This window comes from Anolis sagrei, chromosome 1, assembly GCF_037176765.1.
Source record: "Anolis sagrei isolate rAnoSag1 chromosome 1, rAnoSag1.mat, whole genome shotgun sequence".
Taxonomy (NCBI): Eukaryota; Metazoa; Chordata; class Lepidosauria; order Squamata; family Dactyloidae; genus Anolis; species Anolis sagrei.
Genome location: NC_090021.1, coordinates 303,626,207 through 303,641,376, shown reverse-complemented (window position 1 = coordinate 303,641,376; position 15,170 = coordinate 303,626,207). Strand labels below are relative to the sequence as shown.

Below are 15,170 nucleotides of genomic sequence, written 5' to 3'. Positions count from 1 at the left end.
CCAAGGCATCATACTGTAATATTTACTGAGCAACTTCATGGTTCCCTGGTGCATATTCCCAGCCCACTCCTGGCAACTTTAGTGGAATTAACTTAAATATGGAATCACACTGTCTTAATAGCTGGAATACTCAAACTTGACAATATCTTATCCTGTGTTTTATTCCACAAATTTCACATTGTTTGGTCCAATTCTTGAATTTATCATAGAATCATACAGTTAAAAAAGACGTTGTGAGCAATCCAGCCCAACCCCCTGCCAAGAAGCCTGAAAATCACATTCAAAGCATCCCCGACAGATGTCCATCCAGCCTCTGCTTAAAAGCCTCCAAAGAAGGCGCTATCTTGACTCCAAATTTATTGCATTCAATAAATAAAAATACCAACATAATCTTTCATTACCGATAAGTATTTAGTTCTTCAGCAGCATGAATTATCTTCTCATCAGCTTTGGAAAGTTTCTCTTCTTTTTGCAAACGCTGTCTTTCCTCTACAGTCAACTTCCTTCAATAAAAAAAATCCCTTGATGAGTCACAACTCAGTTAACTTTGTACTTTTCTTAAGAAAAACATGACCTGAAGTTATTTTTGCAAAACAAATACTCAAGATTATAGAACATTATTTTATATGTTTTATATGGGGGCGCAGTGGCACAGTGGGTTAAACGGCTAAGCTGCAGAACTTGCTGACTGGAAGGTCGGCAATTCAAATCCACGGGACAGGGTGAGCTCCCATTGTTAGCCCCAGCTCCTGTCACCCTAGCAGTTCGAAAACATGCAAATGTGAGTAGATCAATAGGTACCTCTTCAGTGAGAAGGTAACGGCACTCAATGCAATCATGTCGACCACATTATCTTGGAGACCTCAATAGACAATGTCAACTCTTCAGCTTAGAAATGGAGATGAGCAGCACCACCCACAGTCAGACTCAACTAAATTTAATGTCAAGGGGAAGCCTTTACCTTTATATGTGGTTTTATATGTTTTTATGGATTTAAAATGATTTTTTTAACCTAATGATGTTCAATACTGTTTTAATATTTGTATATTTGTATATTGGAATAGTATTGTAATGCTTTTAATGTTAGCTGCTTTGAGTCTCATGGAGAAAAAAAGCGGGATACAATAAACATAATAATAATATAATTAATAAGTAAAAGTTGTCAATATAAACAGATCACTTACTGCAATAAACATTTGTAGCAGTAATTAGGAAGTAAGATCCTCACATGAAAAAATGGAATTTTGTTCCCCTAACTTGGAGGTAAAAATTACTGAAAATTGTTGTTCTATAAGAGAATTTGTTCAATCTATTCGATTTCAATGTACTGAAATATCACCATTCTGAAACACGTTTACATGCACAACAACTAATGACTATGGTGGGACTAAGACATAAAATCTGGCCTCTCTTCCTCCCAGAAGCTGCTATTATGATAATAACGGGGCCCATGTGGAGGAACAAAACTATACAGACAGTAACTATTCACAAACATCCACAGATAAAGGCTCTTTATATATTCTAGACTACACAATGTGGCCAAGCTTAAAGAAGATATGATCATAGAACTCCAGTGTCCAGAACGTTATGCCTTACATCACCAATGCAATGTCCCTGAGTGACAGGATGCTCACAAACACTTCTGTTAGTGTCCACACAGTTTGCTCTAAGTTTGGCAGTTCTATACCACTCACCAACTTTAACAAACAGGGGTTGGAATGTTCTAGAAAATGATAAAGTAAAGCTGCCTTCTCTTCATTGTGCTTCATCATGAGCTTTCATCATCAGGCCATGCTATATAATAACATGACCAACAGTAAAATTCCTACTGTACATCTCATACTAAACACTTGTAAAAACAGGAGGAGCACTGCAAGTGGGTCCAAAAATAGAATCCACTGGGTTTGTTTGATGCTGAACTGTTCATGCTGAGATTCTGCTACAAACTTCCCAGGAAAGAGGGAGAAAAGGGAGAGGCCATTTCTGACCTTTAACAATTGTAGGAAAGAAAGAAATTTAAGGCAGTTTGCCCTTCAAAAAAAAAATTTTTTTGTCGTGTGAGGAGCAACTTGAAAAACTGCAAGTTGCTTCTGGTGTGAGAGAATTGGCCATCTGCAAGGACGTTGCCCAGGGGACGCCCAGATGATGTGATGTTTTTATCATCCTTATGGGAGGCTTCTCTCATGTCCCTGCGTGAGGAGCTGGAGTTGATAGAGGGAGATCATCTGCCTCTCGTCTGATTCGAACCTGTGACCGGTTGGACTTCAGTCCTGCCGGCACAGGGGTTTAACCTACTATGCCACCGGGGACTCCCCTTCAAAAAAAAAAGATGTTTATCACATACTAGCTACCTTGTCAATCACAAGGAATTTTGGGAGGAGAAAAAAGATAGACACTCAACTTACTTCAAAAAAGGGGGGGGGGAGCCCTTTAGAAGCCGAGAGACAAAAATGTGCCATAAACTCTGTAAGTAATCTCATTTTCCAAAGCTAAGGTGCCAATTAGCCCTAGATTGCATTAATGAGTTCCTGTGCAGCAAAGAGAAACAGTAAAACTAATTATTATATTTGAATCTTCTACTTTTGGTCTTTGTTTACTTCCCTCTCTCCTCTACAAAAAAGTATTTTCTTTCCTAGATTATGAGACAGAGAGAGAGGTTCTGTAGGCCAGCACACAGAAAAAGGTTATCTTGGCATATTTCTTGGAAATTTGCATTGGGGCAACTATTCTCAGAAAAAGGTGAGTAGTACAAAGCAATCATGTGGTGGGGGAAAAAGGATATCCCCCTCCCCCCCTTAACATCCATTTTCGTGGCTAAAGGTTTCCCCTTGACATTAAGTCTAGGGGCTGTGCTCATCTCCATGTGTAGGCTGAAGAGCCTGCGTTGTCCTCAGATGCCTCCTAGGTCATGTGGCCAGCATGGCTGTATAGAGCACTGTTACCTTCCCACTGAAGCAGTACCTATTGATCTACTCACATTTGCATGTTTTTGAACTGCTAGGTTGGCAAAAGCTGGGGCTAACAGCGAAAACTCATCCCACTCCCTGGATTTGAACCGCTGACCTTTCGATCAGCAAGTTCAGCAGCTCAGTGGTTTAACCCACTGTACCACCAAGGGCTCCATGTTTGTGGCTAGCCCATTTCAAAATAAAATGAATATTACATAATAGAATGGTTTCAAAGAAAGCAGGAGTACAGATTCTGTTAGGTTACTAATTAAACAACAAATGAATAACTATTCATTAAGCAATGAATCTGCTGTTACTAATACCTGTGAAGGTTCATTTCATTTTCTTGGTACAGCTCTGACATGACTTTAAGCTTTTGCTGAAGCTTCTGAACTTCACTTTCAAAGTGTGCATTTTCAGACTGCAATGTGCCATGTTCCTTTTGCAAATTTTCAATACGTTCTGTTACAAAGAAAAAGGATTACAAACAACCAGCAATTTAAAGTAGATAAAGATAAATCATGTTGAATCATGTTTTTTCACACCGAAAAGAAACAGATTGTCTAGACTGAATTGAAGTAGACTTAAAATATTCATGGTGATCTTTAAAGTCTCCAGACAATTGGGGGTGTGTGTGTTTTTGTTTGTTTTACTAATTTCACGGGTGGCGACCAAGAGCTATATACCAACAGACACCAAATGAAACAGACATTTTCCTTTTAATATTGATGACACACAAAACAATGCTAAGGATATTTCAACTAAGAAGCTCAAACAGCAATCAATTAAAATGATAGTGATAAATATAGGCGCAAATCTACTTTCCCCTCATGTCTATTTCAAAATGAGGGGAGCCCGAGATGCACAGAAACAGGCATAAGGTGTTATAATCATATCATATCTCAATTTGTCTCGATTTGATTAATAATTTCAGCTCATGCAACATTTTTGTAATTAGCCAAAGTACATAAGCACCTATTTTTCAAAAATCTTAATTAACTTCATGTTATTATTTCATTCGTGGCACAATGGGTTAAACCCTTGTGCCAGCAGGACTACTGACTGAAATCCAGAGAGTGGGGTGAGCTCCTGTCTGTCAGTTCCAGCTTCCCATGCTGGGACATGAGAGAAGCCTCCCATAGGATGGTAAAACATCCAGGTGTCCCCTAGGCAACAGCCTTGCAGATGGCCAATTCTCTCACACCAGAAGCAACTTGCAGTTTTTCAAGTCACTCGTGACACAAAAACACCCCCTCATTTTTTTAAAAAAACAGCATTTTAAATTATAAAAACAAATGAAATTACCTGCAAGTTCCTCTTTTGCTTTGTTTTCATCAGTTAGTTTTGAATACATTTGATTTCTTTCTGTTTCCATGGATTTTAAACAAGCATTCAACTATATTGAAGAATGAAAAAAAGACAAAACAATTTAAGATAGTGATTGAAAAAGTGACTCCTGATGCATGCCCAAAGTAAGTCTCTATTTAATTCTGGGTCGCCACTCTGAACAAATCTTGCCACCACCCCCCCCCCAACCCCCCCACCCGGTGATAGGTTCATTTTAGGGTCAGAAACAAGTCAAAGGTACAGAACATGAAGAAACTAGTCGTATTACGTTGATAATCTGTGTAGTGCTCATCCACATAAAAATATTCCCATGGTAACTAACAAAATATAGATAGTGTTCATGCACTAAACAGGTGTGCTGATAAGGCTGTTTTTTTAAGGGCAGTATAAACAAATGAATACTGGCTGATTAATTACCTTTGCAGCGTAAATCAGTTTTTTTATGGTTCGTTTTTCTTGGTCATCTGATAAAATAAACAAAGAGGGAAAAGAAGAAAAAACAGTAAATCACCAAAAAAAAGTCTCACTCTTGGTATCCTGTAAAGCACTTACTACTTTAAAAGAGTAATTCCCAAAAGCAGGCTAAAAAAAAGCCAGAGTAGGAGTGGAGCAGGGAGAACAGGTACATAATTCACCTGATCAAGCTTCAAAGAATCATTCCTATTTTTGAAATGGATGTGATATGCTTAGCAATTCAATTAGAGAGGCATCTCCTCAGGATTAAAGCCCCGACCTTTTTGTGTAGGCTGCTTATCCACAAGTTAAGGACAAGAATGAGCAGTTGTCAAACCGGTTTGTGTTCTGGTGAGTTATGCAAGTGTGGGGGCGAGCATAATTGTAAGGATTGGGGTTTTTGTTCTTTTTAAAAGGAAACTTCTATCAGCAACATTCATTCTGAACATGTTGTTAATAGCAGTGAGAAGTCCAGGACACAGCAGTATAAAGCGTAAGTGAAAACACATCTCATATATGAAATGATACCATCTACAAACAGTCATGACATAATCTTATTTGAATTCCCATTTGTTGATAAAGATATACAGTGTGACACCCACTTGCCCTGTATCATTTATCCACATCTGACAAAATATGTCATCTCTAGGAATTTTCTAGGTTCTGCAGAGTGACTTTATGGTACTCTTGGCCCAGAAATCTTTCATTTTAATAGAGTTCATCATTATCTACAATGCTCCATATCCATACAATGCCTGGGAATATATTCCCCATGGATACAGGGATTGTACTATATTTATAAAGACAGCAAGCTTCATCATTAGACTTTGGAGCAACAATCATTTTTCTTCTTGTTTACACAATAGGTATGTTAGCCTTTACCTAAATGTTCCCCATTTTCTCTTTCACATTTTATATCATTCCCCCAGTGACTGTCTTCAGTATCTTCATGCTCCCCGATGGCACAGCTCCAGTCCTTCATCTTCAACAAGCACTCAGTCAGTGACTGTATAATATTGAAAAGGAGGGAAAATAGGAATTACACTTTTACTTTATTTACAAAAAACAAATATTTTATTGGGTTGTTGTAGGTTTTTTCGGGCTATATGGCCATGTTCTAGAAGCATTCTCTCCTAACATTTCACCTGTATCTATGGCAAGCATCCTCAGAGATTGTGAGGTCACAACCTCTGAGGATGCTTGCCGTAGATGCAGGCGAAACGTACCCACCCTTCCCTACACCCAGCACTCCAAATCTGAGTTTATTAATAGGTTTATTCATCTTTGACAGTCACTTGTATCTTTGTGAAAACTTGCTGGAACATGTTCTAAGAACTTTGGAAGGGTGATGACAGATTTCTCAAGAAATCAAAGACATTTCATTGCCACGCTTTTGTTTTGCCAGAATGCCTGTAGCTTCTTTATGAATTAGCTTACCTGTTCATATGTAATATTTTAGAAGGGGCAAATGACAAAATATGTGGAGGGAATATAACTGCTCAGATGATTAAAAAAGGGTCCAGCAAGGCACCAAACATGCCAAAACCTGTCATTTTCCTTTCTTTGGTTTTGGAACAGTGCAGGTCACTCCCTTGTGAATCAAGGAAAACAGAGTAAACACAGCACCAAGAGTCTCATCCAGACTGGAGAGTGGCACCTGTATTCCTCAAAGATTACAATGGGAGCTGTTGATGCTGAGTGGCAGGATCTGAGAGCACACCCAGGAATAATTTGAGGGTGGGTGAATAAGAAACACTCACACACGCTATCTATATCTCTATAAATATATACACCTATTTACTATGTCTATGGACTTCCTCCTCCTGGATTTGGGCACCCTAACTGCCATTTTAGATTATACTGTATTTAGCACTTTTGTTTCTACATATGAAGAGAATGCTGCCTACTGATCACATCAGACATGCAGATATATCTACATGAATAACTCATAGAAAGATCCACAGCAATTTGATCCTCTGTACCAGAGATCTTTCAGCCATCTGTGAACCATGTCAGCACATATCACAACAGTTTTCTATTTTACTGTACCTCTAAAGAGCATCGCATTTAAGGCTGATAAAACTGGTAAAACCCTACTAGAAACTTCAACATTGTATCACACATGGATAACAAAGGGTGAAATCTAATGCTATCTTGGTCTACTGCAAGCCCACTGAATCTGTTCTAAAAGTGTAAGGATCTCTCTGGAGCAGATATGGGGAGAGTTATGAGGACTCTTCCTGAGTTAACTGAAATCCTTTTGCAAAGATAGCACCCAAAATGAGCTACTAGAATAGCTGAAATAGGCTATTGGCAGTCAATATTGTTCTAACACAGTGCTCTCACCTTGACTTGACTTTCCTTGTTTTTAAGAGCTTCTTCCATATCTGCTTTAGAGCACTGAAATATTTTTGTTTGCTCATTTAATTCACTAAATCGTTCACCCCATCCTTCTGCTTCTTGTAACAGCTGGAATGAAAATTTTGCAAGATTAGAAAAAAAAGGGAAAAAAAGGAAAAAAGGAAAAAAAAGAAAGGAAAAAAAAGGAAGAGAAAAAAAGGAAAAAAGGAAAAAAAGGAAAAAAGGAAAAAAAGAGAAAAGAAAAAAGGAAAAGAAGAAAAAAAGGAAAAAAGGAAAAAAAGGGAAAAAAGGGAAAAAAGGAAAAAAGGAAAAAATGAAAAAAAGAAAAAAGGAAAAAAAAGGAAAAAGGGGGGGAAAAGGAGAAAAAAAGGAAAAAAAGGAAAAAAGGAAAAAAAGGAAAAAAAGGAAAAAAGGAAAAAAAGGAAAAAAAGAAGAAAAAAAGGAGAAAAAAAGGAAAAAAAAGAGGAAAAAAGGGAAAAAAAGGAAAAAAGGGGAAAAAAGAAAAAAAAGAAAAAAGGAAAAAAAGAGAAAAAAAGGGGGAAAAAGGAAAAAAAGAACTTGATAACAATTTATATAATTAAATCACAATACAATACAATAACTTCTACATTTTAAGAAAAACCTAAACTAGAAGAAGGCAAAATGGAAACAAAAAGTCATGTGCAGGCCTCAAAGCTGTTTTTGCAGTTCTTGATGACTCTCAGACTCAAACTTGATGTTGCTTACCACAACTACAGTATCATTAACATCATCCCAACTTTCTCCCAGATTGGAACTAAGAGGCAACTTTCAAATTAAGATGACTGCAATGATGTTAACAAGATACACATGGTAAAAGTAAAGGTTTCCCCTGACATTAAGTCTTGTTGTGTCCAACTCTGGGCGCTGGTGCTCATCTCCATTTCTAAGATGAAGAGCAGGCGTTGTTCGTGACACCTCCAAGATAATGTGGCCAGCATGACTGCATGGAGCATTGTTACCTTCCTGCGGAAGCGATACCTATTGATCTACTCACATTTGCATGTTTTTGAACTGCTAGGTTGACAGAAGCTGGGGCTAACAGCAGCTCAGATCCACTCCCCGGATTCAAACCGCCAACATTTTGGTCAGCAAGTTCTGCAGGTCAGCAGTTTAACCCGCTGCACCACCAGGGGGCCCATACACAAAATCAACATCAAAGCAGAATTAAACTATTAACAATATTAAAACAATTAAAATATACATTTAAAAATGATAAAAATGTTTAAAACTGTACTTTTTAAAACAATATAGCCAGCTCTTGAAAGCCTTTAAAGGTCTTCAGTTTTTAAATCCCATCAGAATGAAAAAAAACTTCTACTTGCACTTAACATCACTAAAACAACCATCTTTTTAAGTCAGATGTTAGCTTTCAGTCAATTTTATCACCTATCTCCAACTACCCCCAGATTTTCTGGTAAAGTGTGCAATTTCCACAAGGCACCAGGTAAAGAAAATTGGATCCTGGACTTGCTGAGAGTTGACAATTGGATCATGGAGCTTTCACTATATAGCATTTTAAAACCAAGCACCAAATGCCTTGGTATTTAAAACTTTATGAATTATGTTAAATGAAAAATACTTTTCATATAAAATTATCCTAAACCAAGCAGTGGCAAAACATCTACCTGCTTTTGACTTTCTTGAAGGTGATTGTTTTCTTCTAAGGCATCTTGGACAGAGTTCTTCAGCCTCTCTCTGTTGATCTCATACACTTTCAATGTGGTCTTGGCCTAAATGAAATGAAACTCCTCATATGTCAATGTATGTTCTTGAAATCTCCTTTCTTGTATAAAAGATAAGTCAAAGTATGTTATGAAGGCACTGCTGAAGATTTCCTTCGACATTCTGCATGTCTTAGCACAGCACTTTACTTTCATGAGGTTGTGTCAAATTATTTCTTTACTTTTGGAAGAGAATTGAGCAACTCACACAATGTAACAGAAGAGTGTCCTTGACTTGGAATCATTTGTATTACTGAACCACTATCAAATTGCTCTAAAATCCCAAGTTACTGTCAAAACAATAGAGATATCTTCATTTGCTACAGAAGATCCATAATCTGGAAAAGTGTCCACATACAGGAAGACATGTAAGACATATTTAGACCAATTTAAAAGGTTGATAATCAGGTGCCAGACTTTGTTATAGTGCCGTATGAAACTATTATAAAAGTCATCAAAGCAAATTAAAAGATTGACTTACTTCAGCTACTTGCGACTGTATAGATTTTGCTTCATTTTCTAAAAATTCCACTTTTTTCTGTATTTCAGTCATCTAGAAAAACATTAAATATATGCTTTATAAATGCTCCTTGAGTCTAGTTGACAGTTTATCTTTGGACGAACTCACTTAAATCATTTCATTTTCAATTACTATTGTTGGAATCATGAAATGGCGAGCAGCATTTGTGAATTATTTATTTTGATTGGCTTCAACTATGCATAATAAAGCAAAATTAAACACTCACGCAATTGCATGGGGTTAAGGAATAAATCTTTCTAGCTATATAGCTAGCCAGTCATTCAAACCATTCAGTGATACCTAGGTACAACCTGAGCATGCAGGAAAACAAATACATGACTTGAGAAGAAGTACCACTGAATTCAGGAAGGTTCGTTTCTCGTGTTTAGGGATAAACCAAACACCAGCCATCTATCGGGGTTGCTTTGAATGAAATGTTCCTGCTTCTTGGTAGGGGCTTGGACTAGATGGCCCACGAGGTCTCTTCCAACTCAATGATTCTATGATTCTAAACTAGATTTAATTATGCTGATGACAAATCATATCCAGGTGAATCTCCCAAACACACTCAACAACACATGCAATATTATTATACTTCTTGACTGAGCAAAATGAGTTTTAATGGAACACATACCAAGTCATCCTGTTCTGATCGTTTAGACTTTTCTTCTCTCACTTCTTTCTCTAATAATGCTATTTCATTTTTGAGTACAGAGTTTGAGCTGTTCAGTTCTTCATATGCTTTCTGAAATTAGGAAGTTTAGAAAGACATTTACCGGCATTTACAACTACACAACATAATCTGAAGAAATATTAGAAGCCGTTATATAGACTAAGGGGATTAGGATATATCTATCACATCAAAATTTGAATGATTTGCACAATCACGGAATGTGGATACTCTATGTTTTAAGAATCCATGCCTAGAGCAGTGAACCAACAAAAATAAATCATACAAATTAATGTATCACATTTCCTTATTTGTTTTTGATATCCATGGTAATAACCCACTCCTTGTACACTCACAGGTTTCCTCTTCCTTTGTTTTGAAATTGCTCCAAACATTTTCGATATTTTGTTGAAATCTCTCTTAAGAAAACATTTTTTTAAACCGAGATTAAGAAGATTCAAAATCTGCATGAGTATTGTAACTTGAGTATTGTGTATAACCACAGGATCTTAACAACCAATGAGTTTATTTTATTTATTTCATTTAGTAAATAGGCACTTTATAAACAGCCACAACAAATTTATATAAGTCTGTAAGTCAGAACATCTATCTTTGGGAATAAGTCCAATTGAACAAAACGGAATGATCAATAAGGAAACATACTTTCAGATAATAAAGCAGTAATTCTGATTACTGATTACTACATATAAATATTTCAACATTTAACTTCTACCTTAAGATCTGATGTAGCTGTGGATCCCTGCAAAAAGCTGGCATCTTTTAGGGAGTTTTCTAACTCTTCATACTGAAATAAAAACACCAGATTAAGATCAGAACAAAAACACAACACAACAGAACAAAACACAATGAAAAGCTATCAACTATTTTCACCTTTTTAATCAAAACCAGTAAATTTTCCACATGAGAAGCAAGTATAGTACAATACATTAATACATAATACTAATATTGTGCTGTGCTAATATAATATATGGTATATACATATAATATTGATAATATTATAATGTAATACAATATTATACTAATAACACAATATAATAATTATATATTTTATATTACATGTAATATTACTAATAATAATATTACAGTATAGTGGTATAGTACAATATAGTAATATTGTGCTATGGTAATAATATATATTATATTTACTTTTTACTTGTAAGCCGCTCTGAGTCCCCTTCGGGATGAGAAGGGCAGGATATAAATATCATACGTAAATAAATTTATCAAATTACATTAACGTATTGAGGCTTTATAAGTGGTTTGGAAGGAAATGTTGAAACATACCAATCAGAGAAAAAGGGAAGGAATGTCTACATTTTAAACAGTTGTTAATCGTAAGAGAGATCTAGCAACTATGTGGCAATTTTGTCAGTGACATCCTGGATATGTGTGCCAGTAAATGGCAGAAACACAAAAATGGAGGTGCTGAAGCATGTACAATCATATTGTCACTATTTAATGTTATGGGGCATGATTGTCTCTGTTTTTTCATATATGCACAGACGGAGGGGTGTCCAAGAACCATACTCTGATGAATATGGCAGGCCAACTATACATTTATCCAAAACAAAGCTCCACTGAATACAATGGTATTTACTTGTGAGCAGGCCCGTAGCCAGGATTTCGTTTCGGGGGGGGGGGCTAAAATTTTTTTCAGGGGGGGTTTCGGGGGGCTGGGTTTCGGGGGGGGGGCTGAGTCTGAGTGAAAGAGGGTCTAGCCTAGCCAACCTTTTGTATCATTACCCCAATACCCCCATGCATATGGGATATATTGAGTATGGTGATCAGATCATGATATGAATAAACATAACAGTTTAAATAATGCACCAATAAGGCCTTTTCGCGAACCACCATGAAAATTTCGGGGGGGGCTGAAGCCCCCCGAGCCCCCCCCCCCCCCCCCCCCCCCGGCTACATGCCTGCTTGTGAGTGAACAGGCACAAGGCTAAGCTGTACAAATACTATGTGAACCAAAATATAAAATTCAAAGAATCTTAAAATTAACGCGGAAGACTTAAAACCCAGCAGTAAACAATAAAATATCATCTAAAAAGTTCTGTAATAATCCAAATTACCTCTTTTTTGCAGCGACTGAATTTTTCCAGTACTTTACATTTGTCTTCAACTAGTTCAACAACTTTACTGGCTAACTGTTTCTCCTTTCCTAAAAAAAAAAAAGAGCTATATGTAGTAACTAACAGAGAAAAATGACTTCGGCTAGAATAAAGCCAGAGAAAATGTTGAACTCACCCACATAAAGTCTACTTCTAATCTGCAAAAGAAGAATAAATATTGCAATTGGTTTACAGCATTACATGTGACTGAATTTCAGGTTTCTATCATAAGGGAAGATGAAAGTAGAATAATAGTCAATAGGAAATTGAATTCTAGGTCCAAGGGAAACATAACGTCAGACCTTTCTTCATTGAGATAAGACATCAAAAAGATCTTTCAGAATCATGCACTGGTTCCATTTTAATTGTAAATAAAAATATTTCAGTACTGTTAAGGCTAACTACATTTACCCACTTAAAACTAACTTCTCATAGTTTGAAACCATTAATTGTTATGCAAGAGCAGGGAGCCGTGTCGGCCTTGCCACTGTGAATGTTTTGCTATCATATTTGTTAATTACAATAAAGGCTGATCACTAATTAAAATCAAGACTGAAAATTAAGTCTCCCAATTGGTTAGAATTACAAACAGCTTGTGAATTAACATTGGGAACTCCTCTGAGATGTAAGCCAACCCCCCACCTCCATCATTTCCCTTCCACTGTTTAATTGTAATCCACAGAACCCCATATGCAACACCACAAAAATTGCAAATTTGTTTTGTCTCTACCCTTCCCTTCTTTATAATTTCTACCAAAACTCTTGATTCACAGTTTCAGACTAATATGGACAATACAAAATTTCAGTAATAATGATTACAAAAGCATATAATCTGAATAGAACTACAATAATTTTTCACTGAATAAAGACAGGGATGCTACTATTTTACACTTGAAAAAATAAGTTGAATGCAAATACTTAAGTATCAAAGGAAATAGTATACAATAACTGGAAACAATGTTTCAATAGAATAAAGATACTTCAAAAACAAAGTCATAGAAGTAGTTTGTTGTAACCTTATTATGAAACAAACATCTCAAATAAACTAAGGTTTGCACAATTATTTTTCAAGCTAAAGGATACACTGGTGTTAACATCATATGGTATTTAAAATGAGGGAGACAGACGAGGGAGGTGAACTGTTAAGTCTGGTAAACTTCAAGAGGACCCTGATATAATTTACAATTTACAAAGCTAGTCATTTCTTACACTGATTTTGGAAATATTAATGACAGGCAGTCCCCAAGTTATGAACAAGAGAGATTCTGTAGCTTTGTTCTTAAGTTGAATTTGTATGTAAGTTGGAACAGGTACTTTTTAAAAGAACAGCTTCACCCATACACACTTCTCTCACTTCCTGTTGTCTCACCCCCATTCTTAATTAACTATGAGTTGTTTGTAAGTCAGATGTTTGTAACTCGGGGACTGCCTGTATACTATTTTGAAATTCAAATCAAAGATAATTTATTAAGCTTAAAATGTATACATTGGTTTTGATAATGTATACAAAACACTGAGCCAGCACTCTTAATTTACTTTTTGACATATTTCATATACAACATTAAAATACTAAGTTGCCAAAAGACAGAAAACCATGGGGATTTGTTCATGGCTTAGCTTCATCAAAGTGTCAGCCACTATGGATTTCTGTTAAAGTTACATTTTCAGTCAATCATACTGACATACTTCCAAAGGCTACACAATTCTACTCCAATTGGAAACTGACATAAATGTTTTTAAAGTGTTCCAATATAGACTGGTATAACTCTATATGACCAAACTGCATACTTACAGATTGATAGCTCCTGCACACTAGCAGCAAGACAACAAAAATAGAAAGAACAGCCCCACAAATTACAATTTCCCATGGAAAACCATGAAGATCTGATTCAGGTCTCATATTTTCAGGCAATGCTGCAACAACCTTTAAAATATAAAAAGAAAAAAAAACAAAGCATTTTTCCTCTGGATTAACTTCAAGATTGTGAACATTAATTGGTCATTTCTTCAAACAAGAAAGTTATCAGAAACCCAACACCTGTTCTGGAGATTTTACTGATTTATTGTTCAAAAGAATGCAAGAGTTTTTATCCTGATACCAATCATACTCCGAAACAATGCGAATCAAAGCATGATCAAATTGTTGTTTTGCAGCATTATATTCACTGAGTATTGCTCAAGTGCTCAATGTATTGGACCCATACACATCATTCTAACAAATTTATTCTTGCATAAGTCAGTTAACTAATGGGATTAACAGACAAATAAATAAAGGTCATATTAAATCACTATGTAATTCGAACTATAACCAGAATTAATTATGGTAAGGAGATGCAACAGCACCAAGGATGAGGAAATTGAGAACAGAATTATTACACACTTATTACCAATGTTGTATGTGTTTATGGTATTAAATAACTGCAATATGTAAGCCGCCTCGAGTCCCCCTTGGAGTAGAAGACGGGAAATAAATAGGGTAAATAAATAAATAAATAGCAGTGCAGTGCGCCATACTTTTCCTAAAAATAAAAGTTTATATTTTACCAGAAAAATGAAGATCGGGTTGGTTAGCTAAAATCACTATGTGAGATTCAACACCTGCTTCTTCATACTATTTCTTGGTCTTTATTGTCTGTTTTGGGTTGCCAAGTTACAATATCATAGTGACAGAAAAAGCTACAAATGCTTTTTTTCTTTTTTTGTTATTATGTTCAACTCAGGCACTAGATTGTAACAAGTCTGTGGCTTTTTAGCCCAAAATTGCTCATACTTTAGATCTCTTTTGGCTTTTTATTTATTTCCTATTATTCTATCCGATATGAATTTTGGCACTGTTTTTCTCTCATTGCACTTTTTTCCCCCATAATCCATTGCTCCCTCGGGTTCCTGCTTCTTAGCCCACTGCCCCATTTGTCCCTTCACTAACCCATGCTGTTTCTTGGCCAATCTCCTTAACTCTTCTTTGTCCATTAAGCCTAGTGAAGATTCTTAAAA

At 36.1% G+C, this 15,170-nt stretch overlaps 1 protein-coding gene across 5 annotated transcripts in view; it reads right to left on the bottom strand.

Moving 5' to 3' along the window:
- MIA2 (MIA SH3 domain ER export factor 2) overlaps nucleotides 1-15,170 on the bottom strand; it is a 58,353-nt gene that overhangs the window by 15,953 nt on the left and 27,230 nt on the right. For all 5 annotated transcript variants that reach the window (XM_060758843.2, XM_060758835.2, XM_060758827.2 and 2 more), the window contains 13 exons: nucleotides 13,969-14,100; nucleotides 12,313-12,334; nucleotides 12,138-12,226; nucleotides 10,775-10,846; nucleotides 10,006-10,116; nucleotides 9,333-9,404; nucleotides 8,756-8,860; nucleotides 7,095-7,217; nucleotides 5,631-5,754; nucleotides 4,713-4,759; nucleotides 4,254-4,344; nucleotides 3,272-3,410; nucleotides 402-503 (listed from right to left, as the gene is read on the bottom strand). In XM_060758843.2, the coding sequence (XP_060614826.2) occupies nucleotides 402-503; nucleotides 3,272-3,410; nucleotides 4,254-4,344; nucleotides 4,713-4,759; nucleotides 5,631-5,754; nucleotides 7,095-7,217; nucleotides 8,756-8,860; nucleotides 9,333-9,404; nucleotides 10,006-10,116; nucleotides 10,775-10,846; nucleotides 12,138-12,226; nucleotides 12,313-12,334; nucleotides 13,969-14,100 (1,229 nt within the window). The remainder of the gene's footprint in view (nucleotides 1-401; nucleotides 504-3,271; nucleotides 3,411-4,253; nucleotides 4,345-4,712; nucleotides 4,760-5,630; nucleotides 5,755-7,094; nucleotides 7,218-8,755; nucleotides 8,861-9,332; nucleotides 9,405-10,005; nucleotides 10,117-10,774; nucleotides 10,847-12,137; nucleotides 12,227-12,312; nucleotides 12,335-13,968; nucleotides 14,101-15,170) is intronic.